Source organism: Paroedura picta, chromosome 13 (assembly GCF_049243985.1).
Source record: "Paroedura picta isolate Pp20150507F chromosome 13, Ppicta_v3.0, whole genome shotgun sequence".
Taxonomy (NCBI): Eukaryota; Metazoa; Chordata; class Lepidosauria; order Squamata; family Gekkonidae; genus Paroedura; species Paroedura picta.
The window spans coordinates 14,131,219-14,149,194 of NC_135381.1; the positions used below are offsets into that span (position 1 = coordinate 14,131,219).

At 50.7% G+C, this 17,976-nt stretch overlaps 1 protein-coding gene across 2 annotated transcripts; it reads right to left on the reverse strand.

Moving 5' to 3' along the window:
- Positions 1 to 1,818: 1,818 nt before the first annotated feature.
- On the reverse strand, positions 1,819 to 17,035 carry NEFH (neurofilament heavy chain). 2 transcript variants are annotated; one of them, XR_013226261.1, is made up of 5 exons: positions 16,109 to 17,035; positions 8,407 to 8,606; positions 6,462 to 6,586; positions 2,355 to 4,478; positions 1,819 to 2,216 (listed from the first exon to the last, which is right to left on the reverse strand). XR_013226261.1 is itself a non-coding variant. In XM_077308387.1 (4 exons), exons 1-4 carry the CDS (start codon positions 16,989 to 16,991, stop codon positions 2,813 to 2,815), a joined length of 2,874 nt encoding a protein of 957 aa, XP_077164502.1. In that variant the 5' UTR covers positions 16,992 to 17,035; the 3' UTR covers positions 1,819 to 2,812. The 2 variants fall into 2 exon arrangements, 1 of the variants encoding a protein (XP_077164502.1); XM_077308387.1 differs by having other exon boundaries at positions 1,819 to 4,478.
- Positions 17,036 to 17,976: the final 941 nt, after the last annotated feature.

Here is a 17,976-nt window from a genome sequence, read left to right on the forward strand (position 1 = left end):
CTGGAATGGGTTTGGACTGAATGTCAGGACTGTGGTTGACCACGAAATATTTGATTAATGCTCTGTACCCCCAAGAGCGATTGAATGATGGAAGGAGTCTGGGCCAAATATAGATAAATGATTTCTAACTAATCTGCTCTGAGGTTGGCGGGCTTCATGCGGGTGGCAGAGCTGGCATCACGCTTGACGTGCATTATAAATGCGCAATTATCCCTACGAAGCTGAGAAACGAGTGAATAATGCTCCATGGAGAGCAAAGAGCCGGCCTTAATCATACCTCTCAGGCAGCTAATCAAAAGAAGGAGATGTGTGCTGCCTCCTTGAAATGTAACCACCTCGTTCTTCGAAGCGAGGAGACGTCATCCTCAATCAGGGATGTGTTGATAGGAACTGAGGATACAGGAAAGACTTAGGATGGGTATTTTAGGTATTTTAGGCTGGAAAGGGTCCTGTGGCCCCGCCTGCTTGAGAAGTATCCATGAAGGTGATGACAGAGCCCTGTTAATGATGCCCACTGGGTGTGGAAGGGAAGAAGGAGAAGCAAAAGGCCAAGGTTTTGGCTCTGTAGGAGTTTGCAACACCTGTCCCGAATTCTCAGGCAAGGGCTGTGGTGAGTCTTGCTGGAGGAGGACATTCCTGAGTCTGGGTACGACAGCTAAGAAACTGTAGCAGTTCATGTCTTTGTTGTTCTGAATCACATGCTAATAATACTTAAATTTATACAGCAATGTAAAGGCATTTACAGTACAGTAACTGTGCAAGGTTGGGTCAGTGTGATTGATTGATTGGTTTGATTGATTGATTGCCCTAGACTGCCCTCCTGGCAAGCCGGCTGAGGGCGATGTGCAGAACTGTATAAAATACAAGGTTAAAACAAAATTGAGATTTAAAATTAAATAATGGCGGATGAAAAACAGCAGCAATATTTCCATGGGGGATCTATGAGTGGGTGGGACCAAAAATAGGTTAACTTGGTTAACTTTGGCCCCAACCAAAAGCCTGGTGGAAGAGCTCCATCTATTGTGCTCATTTTGTAGACAGGGAGGGGCTGGCTGTAAGCCACATCAGAAGCATGAGCCAAAATAAAGGGGCTTTCCCTTCCGCTTCAGACCAACATGGCGACCCACCTGAATCTACCTAATAAAAGTGTCAGATGACTCAAGGAAGGTGGCCAGACTTTGCCTGGGGAAGAAAGTGAGAGATCCCTGCTAAGGCCCAGAAGGGAGGAACCCTCTGCAATGCCAAGATGGGTGGGGGCAGTTGGGATGTTCTTGGTCTGCCACTGACTGTGATGGGGGCTATAAGCCTAGACTAGATGGGATCATAAGAACAGAAGAAGTCCAACACCCTGTTTTGTACAGTGACCAAGCAGCTGCCTTGGAGGACCAATCAACAGGGGCCTACAGTGGTATTCAGAGACTCCCATTGGTCATTGTAGCTAGTAGCCATTGACGGCCCTTGGATCTGTCTAATCCTCTTTTAAGGCTACCTGTGGGAGCAGCCTATCTCTATGTTCACCGGCCACAAGTCCCACACTTTTATCACTCCTGAAGACGTACTTCTTCGAAGGGTTGTGGGAAGGAGAGGTAGGAGAAAGAAGAATTGGGGGGAGGGGGAGAGGAGGGAGGGGATGAGTAGGCATGGGAAATCAGGGGCCAAAAATGAGAAGGCCGGGAGGTAGGAAGATCCCGAGAGAGCTCAAGGCATTTCCCCTCCCTTGCTCCACCAGTCCCTCGCCTCTGTGTTGCTGGAGCACATTTTGCAATTCATGCCCCCGATCGCAACATGGAAGATCTCAACATGGAGGACGCAAGCCGCTCTTTGTAAGCATTTTTATTTGCTTATATTGCACAGAAGCAACTGGAAGTGAACTTTTGAGTGAGTCGCCATAGTGCACTTCTTCTCCGTGTGTGTGTGTGTGTGTGTGTGTACACATGACTGTATACCGAGGGCGTGTTCACCTATAAACTGAAACTGGTTTACCCTCACGAAGAATTCCGAGGAATTCCAACAGCAAGATGCTCTTTGGCAAGCGGACACTTTGGCCAAGACCACGGAAGCTTTTCCAAACCCGTCTGGGCTTGCAGCGTGGGGGGGGGGGAATTCTCTTCCTGGGATGAAGCACTCAAGTGACAATGGCAAAAGTGAGTGGGGTGTGTAATGGAAACAAGGCATTTTCGATCCTTTTGGAGTTCTCTAGCCCAGGGGTAGTCAACCTGTGGTCCTCCAGTCCAGATGTCCAGGGACTACAATTCCCATGAGCCCCTGCCAGCATTCGCTGGCAGGGGCTCATGGGAATTGTAGTCTATGGACATCTGGAGGACCACAGGTTGCCTACTCCTGCTCTAGCCTACTGCACACCTTCCAAAATGTCACCACTTATTTCAGCCCTACATTCATTTATTGCGTCCGACCCTTGGTTGCCCGTTAGGTAAATAAATGCACTTATTTGAAAAGGGCAGTCAAGTTTTGCTCTGGGTTTCCCCCGCCCCCTCCCCTCCCCTGTAAATAATTCAAGTGTTTAAATGTGGCATTCTGCGTATATCACATTCTGCTACGGAAGCTATCATAACATAACTGAACCCCCCCTCCCCTTGCCCTTGGGTGGGGAGGTTCTTTTCATTGCTTGGTTAGGGTATTTTAAATTTTTCTTTCACATAAACATATTGCTAACGTGCCTCGGTGAGAGAGGGACGGCTGCTCACCGAAGCAAAGTCTGGTCTTTGGAGGGTGGCGGGAGCCAACCCTGGGGCAGGGAGACCCTCCACAGCACCTCAAGGGGGGGCCATCATGCACCTCCGGGGGCCAATCTTCACTTCTCACTCTTTGCTTTCTCAGTGGAGTCCACTTTCTCTGTGGCTTTGCTGTCTGTGCTGGAGGACTTCTCCACTTTCTCCGTCTTAGGCTTGACTGCCTTGGGGGCTTCTTTTGCAGGCTCTGACTTGGGTGCCTCCTTGGGGTCTTTGCTGGATTCCTTCTTGGCCTCTTCTTTAGCCTTGGCTTCAGCTTTGGGTTTCTCCACCTCTTCCTTCTTGGCCTCAACTTTCTCCTTCTTGGATTCTTCTTTCTTCTCTTCTGCCTTTGGCTTCTCAGGTTCCTTCTTGGCTGGCTGGCTCGGTTCCTTGGCCTTCGTGTCCTTCTCCTGAGGTTTCGGCTCAGGCTCTTTCTTTGCTGCTTTCTCTTCTTTCTCAGGTTCTTCTTTGGGTTTTGTTGCTGGTTTAGCAGATTCCTTTTCTTTCACTTTGGGCTCTTCAGCTTTAGCAGTTGCCTCCTCTTTCTTCTCCTCCGAGGCAGGTGTCTTGGGCTTGGTGTCTTTCTTCTGGTCATCTTTGACCTCAGTCTTGGCCTTCTTCTCCTCCTCCACCACCTTGACTTCAGGTTTCTGCACATCTTTAACTGTGGTTTCCTTTTTGGACTCCTCTTCTTTCTTGCTGTCCTTTTTCTCATCTGGTTTTGTTGGAGCTTTCTCCTCTTCTTTCTCCTTTTCTTTCTTTTCTTTCACATCTGCCTTTGCATCTTTCTGAGGTGGCTTGGCTGGTTCCTTTTGTGGAGCTGCCTCCTTCTCTGGCGACTTGGCCTTTTCTTTTGTGGGTGACTTGGGTTTCTCTGGCGTCTTGGTCTTTTCCTTTGAAGGTAACTTGACTTCCTCTGGCGTCTTGGCCTTTTCCTTTGTGGGTGACTTTACTTTCTCAGGAGATTTGACCTTCACGGGAGACTTGGCCTCCTCCTTCATAGGAGATGCTGCCTTCTCTGGAGATTTCACTGCTAGGGACTTGTCCTTCTCTAGAGGCTTGCCTCCATCCTTGGTAGGAGATGCAATCTTTGATGGAGGCTTAGCTGCTTCTTTGGTGGGAGACGAAATTTTCTCAGGAGACTTGACTGCTGGACTCTTGGCCTCTTCCTTGGTGGGGGACTTCACTATGGTGGGGGGTTTGGCTTCCTCCTTTGTGGGAGAGGCAGCCTTTTTTGGTGACTTTGCTGCAGGAGATTCAGCTTCTTCCTTTGCTGGGGACTTAATTTTTTCTGGAGATTTGACCCCTGCTTCTTTCTCTGCAGGCTCCAGTCCTGGAGATGTAGCTGCTTCTCCTGAAGGAGACTCCTTGCCTTTCTCTGGAGATGCAGCCTCCTCCTCCTCCTCCTCACCCTCTCCTCCTTCTGATTCTTCCTTGTCTTCTTTTGCTTCCTCCTCTCCTTCTTCTTCTTCTTCCTCCTCTCCTTCTTCCCCCTCCTCTCCCTCTTCCTCCCCTTCTTTTTTCTCACCTCCATCTTCCTCTGTGACTTCCTCAGTGACTTGGACTTCCTCTGTCTGCTCTTCCACAATCACCGTCTCCTTCTCTGACTTCTCCACCACTTTTATCTTCTCTTCACTTTTGACCTTGATATGAGTGGAGATGCTCGGGGCTTTGGGGAGGGCTTTGGGGAAAGGGAATGGTCCCAATCCTGCTCCCATGCGGCATTCCTCTCCTTCCAAAAGCTTCCTGTTTCCAGGATGGGCGGGAGAGAAAAAGAAAGCCAGAACTACTTTACTATGTGCTGCATGCAGTCACGATGCAAAAAACAAAACTTATAAGCGGGGGGGGGGGGCTCCTTATCTCTTTTAAACCTTTTATTTCTCATATAACATTAAGTCCTGATGAAGAATGGGTCTTTTGTTAATCAACTATATGTATTCATCTGCTGCATGTATACCTCACATTTTGCCCCAATGGGGACTAAGTGACTACACCATTTTAGAGAGCCAGCTTGGTGCAGTGGTTAAGAGCACGGACTTTAATCTGGCGAACTGGGTATGATTCCTTGCTCCTCCTCCACATGCAGCCAGCTGGTTGACCTTGGGCTCGCCACAGCACTGATAAAGCTGTTCTGATCGAGCAGTGATATCAGGGCTCTCTCAGCCTCCCCCACCTCACAGGGTGTCTGTTGTGGGGAGAGGAAGGGAATGCGAATGAAAGCTGCTTTGAGACTCCTTCAGGTAAAGAAAAGCAGCATATAACAACCAACCTTTATCCCCACAACTGATGGATTGACCGTTTTTGGCCTTCTTCTTTAAAGTGTCCTGCCACTAGTGCAGGGGTGGCCAAACTGTGGCTCTCCATGGACTACAATTCCCATGAGCCCCTGCTAGTTTGGCCAGCCCTGCACTAGAGAAATGGAGAGTGAACCTTATGCAGACTGTGAGATATCTGCAAGGTGTCTTGCCAGCTTGCCTGTACAGAGAGAAAAAACATGTGCTTGACAATGGGAGGCATGAGACCAGAGCATGCTACAATGCCTTGAGCTAACTGGACAATGTTTATCAAGCAGATGTACAAGAATGTCCAATTAGATAATGACCTAATATGGGTGCGTTATTATGACTGTGTAAAAATCTGTGCCTGCGGTGGCTGGACATGCTGGATTTTGTAAATGAGCCACAGTGTCACCATTTAATTGCTGCAGCTGTTAAAATGGTCTCTTGCAAGAATTCTCTGGCCTGCACTGTGGAAGATGGGATCTTATCCCACGATGAGTGGAAATGAACAGAAAGTCCCTCAAGTTGGAGAGATCACAACCCTGTGAGGTAGGTCAGGTTGAGAGTCTGTCACCAGCCCAAAGTCACTCAACAAGCTTCCACAATTTGAACGTGGGTTTTCCAGATCCTAGGCTTGACCCTCTACCCACTACACCATGCTGCCTTCGATTAAGAGAGTAATGGCATGATCCCCAGCCCCAAAACTGCCCTATTAAGAAGGTTAATAAGAAGGTTAATAGCGATACAATGATTAGATCTATGTCTAAATGCAATCTACTGTTTATTATTTTTATTGTTGCATCAAGAATGACAGTGCATTTATATAAAAATAGAGATGCATAACATCCATGTTGCATTTCACATGCTACAGTATAGAAGAAGGAGAAATGCTGTTGTACTCCACATATTTTTGACTACTTGAAGGAGTCTCAAAGCAGCTTACAAGAGGTGATAGCCATCCGACAGAGATGCTGATTTTATAAACTTAGGCGGATTGTGAGTGGGTGGGCAGAAGGGTTGTGTCCATGCTTGGCTCTTGCGGCCCATTCTTGCATGCCCAGGGAAATGCTGATTGCCACTTTGGGGTCACAAGGTGAATTTCCACCAGGCCTAACTGGTCAGGCATTCTGGGTTTTTTGGGGAGACATCATCTGGGCATGGAATTGGGATTACTGTGGGTGGGCAGGTAATTGTGAATTTCCTGCATTCTACAGTCCTCACCCTTTCAGCCTCTTGTTGGTCTTTTGATAAAGACCAACAAGGTTTGCAGGACAAAAGCAGAACCATAACTTCAGAGCAAACAGCCCTAAAGACAAGGGGTACAGGACATGCAAGATGGATTTGTGCAAGATGCCTGGGCCATTTAAATTGTGCAAGAAGTCGGTCATGCCAAGAGGTGTTCCCTTGCCCGAGCATGGACTGGTCATTCCCCCAACTGGTTGAGGGATACCTGTAGGCAGCAATCTCTATATCCAGGGCCATCTTGACGTTGAGCAGGTCCTGGTATTCCCGGAGCTGGGCTGCCATCTCCCACTTGGTATTCCTCAGCTCATTGTCCAGCTGTGCGATTGACTCCTATGGAAGAGAGACAGAAATGTTCAAGTTTCAGGAGGGCAGCCATGTTGGCTTGCAGTAGAAGAATGAGATTACTGGGCTTCCAAAACCTGGTAGAGACCATACTCCTTGGGCCAATGTTCGCCTGATTTCTTTGATGAATGTCGATGATGGGATACTAATACTGGTCTTGCTAACAGACATCCAAAGGTTGTTACAATTTTGGCACATGTAGGTTGGATAGGACTGCTAGGAGGTAGGCCAGGCTCTGACAATCTTAGGCAAACTAATGTGTTTGCCTTAAATAGGAAGAGATCCTAATCAAATAGCCATGAGCTCTCTTGGTGCTGAACAGGATTTTGACAAAATCTGATGGAAATTTATCCTCATTGCACTCCCTGAATTTGGTTTTCCTTATGAATCTTTGAAAGGGATTAGAATTCTCTCCTCATCTTCCAGATCCAGGGTATGGACTAATGGCATATTTTCTGAGCCAATTCTCTCTCTCTCAAGAGGGGCACTATGTAAGGTTGCTCTCTTTCCCTTCTTATTTTTGATCGATGGCTTGAACCTTCCAACAAAACAATATTTATCGCTCTGTGTCTCTCTCTTTGGAATTTAAAATTATTCTCTGTGTAAACGATCTTTTCCGATTCTTGCATTCATGAATACAATTAGTACCTTTTTAAACATGTCTGGCTACTCAATTAATTGGACAAATTTTTAGTTGATGCGCCTGGAACACACTATCGTGGAGCGGAATTGCTTATGGACATTTCCAGTGGTGTCCAGATGTCATTACTTACCATGGAATATTGATTCCTAGAGATCGCAGGCTTATGACTATGCTAAATTTTAATCAGAAGGTTGCTGATATATCGTTGGATGGATAGTTGGCCAACTTTACGCTTGTCTTTATCAGGCAGGATACAGAGACTCCAAATGAACAGTGTATCTTGGATGATTTATATTTGACATGGAATTCATTTTCATATAACTTGTAGATATATCCATGGAATTAATCCTTTATTTAAAAAAAAACATGGGGTTCCTGACTGCTTCAAATGTCTTTAAAGAGGATCCGGCTCCGAGTCAATGAACTAGGACTTGGTTTCTATGTGAGTCAGGCATGCTTGTTAACTTATACTAATTACAGGGACTGCTCCGGGCAACTGCAGTATCTGTATCGGGTTCTTTTGGGTTCTTGTTTGGTGCCCCTCTTTAAGTGGAATGTATTACATAAGTAGATCTTTTTGTTAGACTGAATCCTGTCCCTTCAGCAGCTACGGAACTGTGGCACATAGTCATAAAAGAAAACCCAAGAGGGGAGCGTGTTACACAAAACAAAAAGCAGCAAACATAACCAACCAGTAGTTAGGACCTAAAAGCTTAGGTGTCCACAAAATGTACATGATCAAACTTTATCCTATATTATTGAGCCCAACTTACAAAGTTAAAAAGTTCAGAGAGACAAATCCCATAGGCTAATAATTGAAATCACATAATATGCACCATATACAATGCTAGACCTAACGTGTTTCAACCCCCAAATGTGTCGTCCTCAGGGGTCTTAAAATTAATACCTGGTTATTTTAGGGATGCTAAGTTGTGCCTTACTCAGCAACAAAAATTATGCTTGCATTATATTGGACACCACATTTATAATAGAAACCTATGGGTAGGCTTGCTACCATTCTTGATAGAATTTAGATTTAGAGAGAGAGAGAAAGAGACTGAAGAATAAAAACCTTGTTTGTTAAGAATGCTGCCTTGAGTTATCTCCTGGCCTTCCACAAGTTGCCCAACCCCTGGGTTCATGGCCCAGCCCTCCTGCATGTTACCTGATAAGACAAGACATCAACATGATGGCGATCTTCCATGTCGGCCCTCTGCCTCTCCAAGGACTCCTTGCTGCCTTTCAGAGCTTCAAGCTCCGTCGTTTTGGACTGCAGCTGTCGGCGGTATTCGGAAATCTCTTCCTGCGCTGTGCGGATGGCATCGGTGTTCACCCGGGCAGCTTCCGACAGCTTGTCCAGTCTCACTGTTGTGTGAGGGAGGGGAATGGAGAGGAGAGAGAAAGCAACAGATATAAGAGGCCTTCTAGATCAAACTAAAGGCTCATCTAGTCTAGAAAGCTGTTTCTAACAGTGGCCGGGCAGATGCTTCCTGGACAGCCAAAAGATGATTGTGCAGGAATCAGCTCTCCCCTGGAGTCCTGCTGCCTGAGATCCGTATAACTGAAGGTGCTCAGGACTGTCTCTAGACCTAGGACATACAAAGTGTGTGATCCTCCACTGAGCTTGTCTCTTGTCATCCTCTTTAAGGTGACATGGTCCTAACACAACTCTTATCACTGAAATAATTTTAAGGGACTCAAGGAGCCAAGCCAGCTTGGTGTAGTGGTTAAGAGCAGCAGCTTCTAATCTGGAGAGCCAGGTTTGATTCCCCACTCCTCTTCCACATGCAGCCAGCTGGGTGACCTTGGACCAGTCTCAGTTCTCTCAGAACTCTCTCAATCTTACCAACCTCACGGGGTATCTATTGTGGAGAGAGCAACATGTCCGTCAGCCTTTTAAAACAACAAGGTAGTGGATGGTGGTCAGGCTTGGGGTACTGGTTAAGAACAGTAGCTTCTAATCTGGAGAATGGGTTTGATTCCCCACTCCTCCTCTACATGCATCTAGCTGGGTGACCTTGGGCCATGCACAGTTCTCTCAGAGCTCGCTCAGCCCCACCTACCTCATGGGTATCTGTTGTGGGGAGAAGAAGGGAAAGCAACTGGAAGCCACTTTGAGACTCCTTTGGATAGCAAAAAGCAGAGTACAAAAAAAAACAGCTATTCTTCTTCGGTAATATCATGGACACCTTTACAACTGACCTTCAAACTCTAGTTAAGACTGTTCTTGAAAGCCTCTGGATATCTTTGAAGATATTTTGTTGGTTTTAAAGAGGCCACTGGACTCAAACTTTGTTCTGTTGAGTGACATTACTAAGAGAAGCTGTAATCTGATTTGATGGACCCACCAGATGGACCCACCAGCAATAGGAAAAGAAACACAAAACAAGCGGACCCAAACTCACCCCAGAGGTGTTCCAGAAGCATTTGCTATAAACCAACCCATTTCAGTCTTTTAAAAACCCAAAACACTTCATCGAGACACTAAACCAGACAAAAATGGGTGGGTTTTGTAAGCTGCTTTGAGGTCTGGAGCAGAGACTGGAGTTTAAAATGCCACAGGAACAAGCTAAGCAGAGGGGCCACCATGGGGGTCCAATGCAGCTCCTGCAGAACTGCTGGGGGTCTGGCTCTGCTTGCTTCTATCTCACAGAGAAGCTGTCCACTCTGTGCAGGGTCTCAGCACAAGAAGTGAGAGAAGCTGCCCCCCCCCCAGGGTTGTAGCCATTAAAATTGTTCTGGCCCTTGTATATGGGGGGGGGGGGGAGAAATTGCTCCTCCTTCCCTGTAAATGGCCACATGTGTAAATCAAGCAAGGAAGAAAAGGGAAGCAACAAAGAATCTTTGTGCAGGATGCAGCAGCTTGGCCAGCTCCTTTTGGGCATCTAAGGCCTCCCCCCTCTGTGATGTCACTTCCTGAGAAGAAAGGAGAGCCCAGCCCCTCCTCTGCAATCTGCAAGATGATTCAGCAATTTGAGCACCATTGAGGCAAGAGGGAGCTGTGACAAGGTTTCAAAGGGGGTTTCCTAATCTGGGTTGTGTGTGTGCTTGTGTGTGTGTGTGTGTATAAGTGTGCATGCTAATTCAAGTGTGTTTGCCCCGGCACATATTGCAACAAAATTATTCCTGCCTGTATTATCCTCTCTCTCCGGTCCTGTCTGTATTTTGTCTTTGCCTCTCTCACTTTCTCCTGCATTGATGACAGTCTGCATGGAAGCTGTCTTGGACTATAAACGATAGGCATTTCATTCAAAATCATTTCTCATTTAATAAATGCATCATGCCATTGAGGTGGGAGGTGGAGAAGGTTTTGACTGGCATCCTACAGAAGGGTTGTGATCGTTGTTAATACACAGCTGCATTTAATCTACGAATATGCATTAATTTTGGGGCAGCTCTTGCTTGTCTCTGTATTTAATTTTTCAGATGCCTGCACAAAGATGCGGCAGGATTTACTTTTAATTGGTCTGTTAATTAACTGCTAAAAATGAATCGGTTTGAAACGATGTATCCATGGCTGCCAATTTCTAATTACTGTCCTCAACTCGTAGAATCATGGAATCATAGAGTTGGAAGGGGCCTCCAGGGGCATCTAGTCCAGCCCCCTGCAGAATGCAGGAACATGAAGTGGAATCATAGAATCATGGAAGTGTGAGAAACAGTCTCAGGGAGGGAATTCTGTTCAGCGCATCACCCTGTAAAACTTCATGAATGGAGAGGGCATAAGTTGGAACCCCCACTGTCCCCATTCCACAGACAGAAGTGCTGTAGACTAAAAAAAAATCTTATTTCAATGAGAGGGTTTTGTAAAGCATTCTAGGGGTTGATAGCCTGGCTGGTATCAACTGATTCTACGGGGGCACTGGCTGCTGCTAAGTAAAGGGAATGGAGGCCAAACCTAAGAGTCCATTCTCAATGGTACATGCAAAGATGCACAATTAACTTGTGGAACTCACTGCCCCAAGATGTGGAGATGACCCATGACTGTAAAGAGAAATGGATCACATTTCTGGGCCAGGATAGGTCTATCAAGGGCTATTAACTCATAATAAATTGAACCTTGATATTCAGATATGGTCCTCCTCTAACAGGTGCTCAGGATGAGACAGTAGAAGCAGGCTGTTAACTTGATGCCCTTCTCATGGGCTTCCTAGAGGTAGCTGGGTGACAACTGTTGGAAACAAGCTACTGGTCTGCATGGATTTGATACAACAGGGCTTTTTGTGTGTCCTTGTGATCACTTATTGCATGTTGCCTCTTCCCTTGGATCTATTTAAGCCTATGTAGCACACAACCAGAGAGCACGGTCTAGTGGTTAAGAGCATTGGACTCTGTAGGACAGGGTTTGATTACTCACTCCTGCATGCAGCCAGCTGGGTGACCTTGGGCTAGTCACTTCAGGCTGTTCTTGCAGAGCTGTTCAATTAAAGCTCTCTCAGCCCCACCTACCTCACAGGGCGCCTGCTGTGGGGAGAGGAAGGAGAAGGTGTTTGTAAGCCGCGTTGGGACTTCTTCAGATAGTGAAAAGCAGCATACAAAAAGCCAGCTATTCTTCTTAGCTGAAAAAGATTGATTTCCCGACTCTTCTGTTGCACATTTGAATGGCTGGCTGAGCCAAGAAGCAAGAATAACCATCTTCCATTGAGATCAGGGTGTGATTTGGTGAACCTAATCCAGTGAAGGAGAAGAGGAGGCATAGTTTTAGAGTGGATAACATGATAACTTTTGAAGAAGAGTCAGAACATGGCAGGTTATAACAAGGGGAATCACATATGAAAGGGGGAAGAGACTCTCATGGTCATGAGTGAATGGATGAATTTTGAATAATGGGAATCAACCTAGGCAAGCTTTTCTGGGAGCACCATAAAAATAGATCTCATATGTAAGCTGATCTCTGTCTCTCCTTCAGTTCCCCCGACTGCAGGACGAGGCTGCCTTTGACCTTCCTCATGCTGTGTAGGTTATGAAGAATATTGCATATTTTCAAAATGTATATAAATGACCTTTAAATGATCTACTTGGGAGGAACAGACTCTGTCTTGGCCTGGACCTGGGGAAAATTTGCACGAGTTCTAGGCAAGGAAAAAGGAGAAGATGAGATGCTCTGAATAATTTTGGAATATGGTCTGCTTCAGCACCAGTTTCCATCTCTGCAATATGCATGGAGCAGCTTGTTCTTACTAGGCTGCAAAGACTGAAAAACAAGGCGTGTTTTGCTTTGTATTTCAATTTTCTGGTCCTGCAGAACAGTCATTGATCAAAATATCCTGGAGTTTACCAGGCAGAATAGCCTCCTGCTGCCTTGAGTACTATCCATGGTACTGAAGCAGTGATTCCAATCAAGGTCAACTGGGTATAATTCTTAACACAATAATGCAGAATAGCCAGTTCTTGAGCCAAAATGCATGCACTTTGGTATCGCATACCTAATTCTCATCTTGTTCATTTTATTCTCACAACAATCTTGTCAAGTCAGTAACAATCAGTGACTGGTCCAAGATCTCCAAGTGAACGTCATGGTTTAATGGAGATTTGAATTGGAGTCTCACCACTAGTAATCTGATACCCTACTACAGCAAATTAGCTCTTATGACCCTGAGAATGTACCTCTGTGAGTGCTGGCTGCACTGATCAGTTGAGAGTCACAGTTGTAATCTAATAGCCAGTTATAGCTTTTAAGGCTCTCTCAGATCAAACCATCGTTTAACAGGGGATGTGGTGGAATGTGCTTTCAAGCCACAGCTAATTTAGTGTGAACCCATATATTTTCAGGGCAAGAGATGTTCAAAGGTAGTTTGCCACTACCTGCTTACAAGTCAGGCCCTGGAAGGTCTCCCATCCAAATATTTGTCAGGACTGACCAGACTTAGCTTCTGAAATTTAAGAGATCAGACTAGCTTGGGCTATCTGGATCATGGCAACAGGATCTGTGGAGAGAGACATATATCCCTTCATGTGCAGAATGGAAGGTGCCAAATGGGGCACTAGAATCAGAAGGCTAGATTCTAAAACTGCACACTAGTCATGTAGTGGTTAGAGTATTGGCCTAGGATGAGAGAGACCCAGGGCTGAACCCACACTCTGCCATGGAAGCTTGCCCAGTGACCTTGGGACACTCGTTCTAAACATAAAGCATTTCACAGAGTGGTTATGGGGAGAAAAGGGGGAAGGAGGCAATGAGGTAAGCTGTCCCGGGACCCCACTGGGGAGAAAGGCAGGGGATGAATGGAGTAAATAAATAAGCACCCTAAACCATGTTCATCCATCCTCCAGCATACAAAGCCTGGAAAATAAAACATTAGAGCAGAATTAATCGAGAATTCCAGATGATTCTGGAAGGCAGGCCTGTATCGACAAAAGAGGTGAATGGGTGCACTTCTTTTTGCATTAAAGCATGTCATTTAAAACTAGGTAATATTAAAGCCAGAATTTCACTAGCCACAGTTTAGATCTGTGGTAATGTGATTAAAAAAACCCAAAAACCCTATACTACGTCCTAGCCCTCAGGAGTCTTTGGAGTAGGAAGAGGGCATAGCTAATATGGCATATTAGAAAGGGAACCTCAAAATGTGGAGGACTAGGTATATTTAAAATGTGTTAAATATTTATTGAGTGATATGAATACATGTGGTCATGCGGACTCACCCCCCCCCACACACACACACACCACCACCACTAAAAGAAAAATGCCAAGGATGGGCTGGGAGGGTGTGGAGAGGGGAGGGGCTCCAGGTGTGCCTGTCCACAGCTCTGCTTCCCAACCCTATTCTGCACAATCACACCACTTCTGGGGTTTCTGGAAGCCCGAAGCCTATTTCGGGGGCGTCTCTATGGTGCAAAAGTTGAGAAAGGCTGCAGGGCGCATCTCTGCTGTAGACCTCCCCCTGTACTGAACAATGACGCGGCAGATAAGCAGACGAATCAGCACCCTGGACAGCGCCAGCCCAGACCGGCCACTAGCGGGCCCTCGAGCTCCCTTCCCACGAGCGAAGGAAGCGGATTAGCATCAGAAGCGGAGGCTGACGGGGAGGACGGTCCCTGTGACGCGACATGCCAAGAGATTCGGTGAACTTCTTTGCTGCAGTCTCTGGCACTGGCCCATCTTTGGTGGGCGGGGATGGGTAAAGGGCTCCTTTCAGCCGCACCGGCTTCTAGCCTTCAACAGCCCCCTGGCCACCCCAGAATCTGGGGAGCCCCCTCCTGAGAGCGCATCAAGAGGGTCGCTCCCATTCTCTTCACTCGCCTGTATTTTTACGCCCCTCTGCTTTGCGTGTCTGTCTGTATGGCCGGAGTTGCTCCAAGGACAAGGGCGCATTGTAGCACCGACACGGTGACCCTCCTCGTGATAGCAGCTCCCCGGAGCGTCTTTGGCAGCCCTTCCGCCGTCCCCCCCCCCGTCTCCTGCTCCGCCTCTGTCCGGCGCCAGTGGGGGAATGAAGAACTCCCAAGGGGGAAAGGGTGCGAAGGGAAGGGAAGAGAAGCCAGTCGCTCTGCGCCCATCCCCTCCCCTCCGGCAAGCCACTGCAGGCTCTCCCTTTGGCCCTGGGTTGCTGCAGGATGGAAGCCTTGACTCAGCAGAGCCTGCGGGGCGACTGGACGGAGCCCACCTCTCGGCGAAGCCTCCCTCCAATGGCAAGCGGATTGGGATTTGTCCTCTGCGGGGCAGCTGGGTCTGGTGTCCGATTTCTGCGCACCCCCTCCCTCCCGTGCCCCCCCCCCAGCAGTCAGCCAGACGCCTGGGACCGCAGAGGCCTCCGTCCCCTCCCCCCGCAGCCTCAGGCAACATTCCGCCTGCTCCTTGCAGAGTCGCCTCTTCTGCGCGGCGTCTGGAGAGAAGACCGCTTCGTGCCTTCCGCGGAGGGGCAAGACGGCGCCTTCCCCCAGCCAGTCCTCTGAGCAGAGATAATTCCTCGTCCTTGCGGAGGAGGGCAGGCTGGCCCCGGCTGGCCCTTCAGGGCTCCCTGCTCTTCGCGCCAACGCCCAGCTCTGCCCCCCACCCCCATTTGGGTCCCTTGCCCCCACCGCCTCCTCTCTCCCTGCTCTTCGGAAGTGAGGGCCCCTCCCCCGACCCTTGCCGCTCTTCTGGCCAACACGCCCCGCACCCTTTCTGTTCCTCCCGCACTGGTCCCTTTCGACTCGCCTGAGGGGGTGGCTTCAGACGGCCGCCTCCTCGCACGACTAGGGACTACGCCCCCACCTACGCCAAAGTTAGATATCGCCCCCCCCCCCTCCATCCCTGCATTCGCATTGCCTTGCCTTGGATTCCACAAGATGCCCGCCCCGTTTTTTGTTCCCTCCGCGCTAATTCTTTTGCAATCGAGGGGAATGGGGATCACGCTCCTTCCCCCAGAAGGAAACAGAACGGGGGCGGGGGGGGGACGGGGGTTAGTACGTCAGAGAGCCGCCTGAAGCCGGGGGTCCCCAGCAGGGGCGGGAAGAGGGGGCGGGGCATTCTGCGATCCCGGCTTTGGGGGCGGAGTCGCGGCTCCCGGTTGTCGTCGGATGCCACTCCCCCGCCCGACAAGAGCGCCCCGTCGCCGACCCTCCCCGACTGGAAGTTTCCACCGGCAGGCAGACGGCCAAGGGGTTCCAGGAGCATCGTGGGGAGGGGGGGCGGGATCCTCAGCAGGGCAGGGGGAGGCGGCAGGGGAAACCAGACGTGCTTTCCCCAGCATGGGGGGCGCGCCCCGTCTATACAGCACCACCCTTCATCTGAAGGGCTGCGCTTGGGTTTTGGGAAGACCCCCGTTCCGGCCGAGGCGCGTCGGAAGGGGGGTGGAGGAGCCGAGCTCCTTGCGCGGGAGTCTAGCGGGGATCGGGGCCCGCTCTCCCACCCCCACCCCCGCCTCTCCCTCCCCGCCGCTCACCTCGGAACCACTCCTCGGACTGCAGGGTGCTCTTGACGGCGTGTCCCTCCAGCTGGACGCGGATCTCCTTGAGCGCCGAGGTGACGTCGGCCTTGGGCGGGGCGGCCTCGCGGGCCTCGAGGGCGGCCTGGGCGCCGCTGCCGGGCCCGTGGATCTGGAGCAGGAGCTCGGCCACCTCGTCGTCGTGGCTGCGGCGCAGGAAGAGGCTCTCGTCGCGCAGCGCCTGCAGCTTCTTCTCCAGCTCGCCCTTGGCCAGCAGCGCCTCGTCGGCGAACTTGGCGAGGGCGCGGGCGGCCGCCTCCGCCTCGTCGCGCTGCCGGGCCTCGTCGTCGAGCCGCTGCTTGAGCTGCGCCGCGTCGTCCTCCAGCCGCTCCTGCTCCAGCTGCAGCTGGCCCCTGTCGGTGCTCAGGCGCACCAGGGCGCCGCGCATGTCGCGGATCTCCCGCTCGTACAGCTCGCCGATGGCCGAGCGGCCGGCCTGCTGCTGGCGCAGCGCCGCCGCCTCGGCCTCGAGCTGCCGGTTGTGCACCTCCAGCTGGCGCACCTTGTCGATGTAGCCGGCGAAGCGGTCGTTGAGCGCCTGCAGCACCTCCTTCTCGTTGCGGGCGCGCAGCTCGCCGTTGAGCGACGACTCCAGGCTCTCCGTCGACGAGCCCAGCTGGCTCAGCGCGCCCGCCCGCCGGTAGCCCGCCGCGCCCGCCGCCGCCGTCGAGCCCCGCGACCACGACTGCGAGTGGAAGCCGCTCGACGACAGCGAGACGGCCGAGCGCGACGCCCCCGAGCGCCCGCCCGACTCCTTGCGCAGGTAGAAGGGGCCGCCGACGCCGCTGCCCGGGCCGGAGCCGGAGGCGGCCAAGAGCGAGTCGAGGCCGTAGTTCATCATGGTGCCGTCGGAGCGCAGGGCGGCACTGCGGCAGGCCGGACGGACGGGGGAGGCTCTTATACGGCGGCCGGGGCCGCCCCTTCTGCCGGGAAGGAGGCGGGGGGAGGAGCCCCAGAGGGTGCCCCCCCTTCCCTCCCCTCCCGGTCCCGGCCTCCCGGCTTCCCCACCCACGGCGGCCCAGGAGAAGGCGCCGGCGGAGAAGAGACGGGGGCCACCAGGCGGTGGGCGGGCCGAGCCTGCCTGCCCCCACTCCCACCCCGCACCGGCGCCAAAGGCTCCCCAAGTGCGACCCTCGACGGACTCCTCAAGCCCTTCCCGGCCCTGGAAAGCGCAAGGAGGGCGCTGCAGGGATGGGCAGAAGGACGTCGGTTCTGGCGCTTTGTCATTCACTTTCCAAAGGCCATTTCGGGCGGGGGGGGGGGGGACTCGGGACCGGGACTGCGGCGCTGGAGAACTTGTGTGTGTGTGTGGGGGGGGGGGTCTAAAAGCCCTCCCCTTGGAGAGGGGGAAAGACAGGCGGCAACTTGGGGAAATGTGGCGTTTTGGGAAGTCCCGGAGCTCAGATCTGGGGGGACAGGCATGCGCTAAGGAATGCGCTGGGCATGTGCTCACTGATGCTCTCAGTGCTTCGTGCCTGAGCGTTGATATTCAGAGCAGACACAGGGACTGATCCCTGCCCTAAGAAGGCATCTGGATCACACACACACACCGCCGTTGCAAACTGACAGCGACTGTGATGCGGGCTGGGTGGGGACCGTCGCTGGGAAAGAAGGTTGATCGGCTGGAGCAGGGGTAGTCAACCTGTGGTCCTCCAGATGTTCATGGACTATAATCCCCATGAGCCCCTGCCAGCGAATGTCCACAGGTTGACTACCCCTGTTTTAAAGGATCCAAATTACATCCGAAGGTGGGAAATAGGGGAGGGGGGGGGGGGTCACTGGCATCACAGAACACAAGACAAGACGTCTGTGGCAGCGGCAGGAAA

Bases quoted from the DNA above. Each gene is read 5' to 3' on its own strand.
- NEFH (XM_077308387.1), bottom strand. From the start codon at position 16,991: ATGATGAACTACGGCCTCGACTCGCTCTTGGCCGCCTCCGGCTCCGGC. The intron at 8,607-16,108 runs GTGAGCGGCGGG...CTCACACAACAG, and splicing joins GTCCGAGGAGTGGTTCCGAG to TGAGACTGGACAAGCTGTCG. The intron at 6,587-8,406 runs GTAACATGCAGG...TCTCTTCCATAG, and splicing joins TTGATGTCTTGTCTTATCAG to GAGTCAATCGCACAGCTGGA.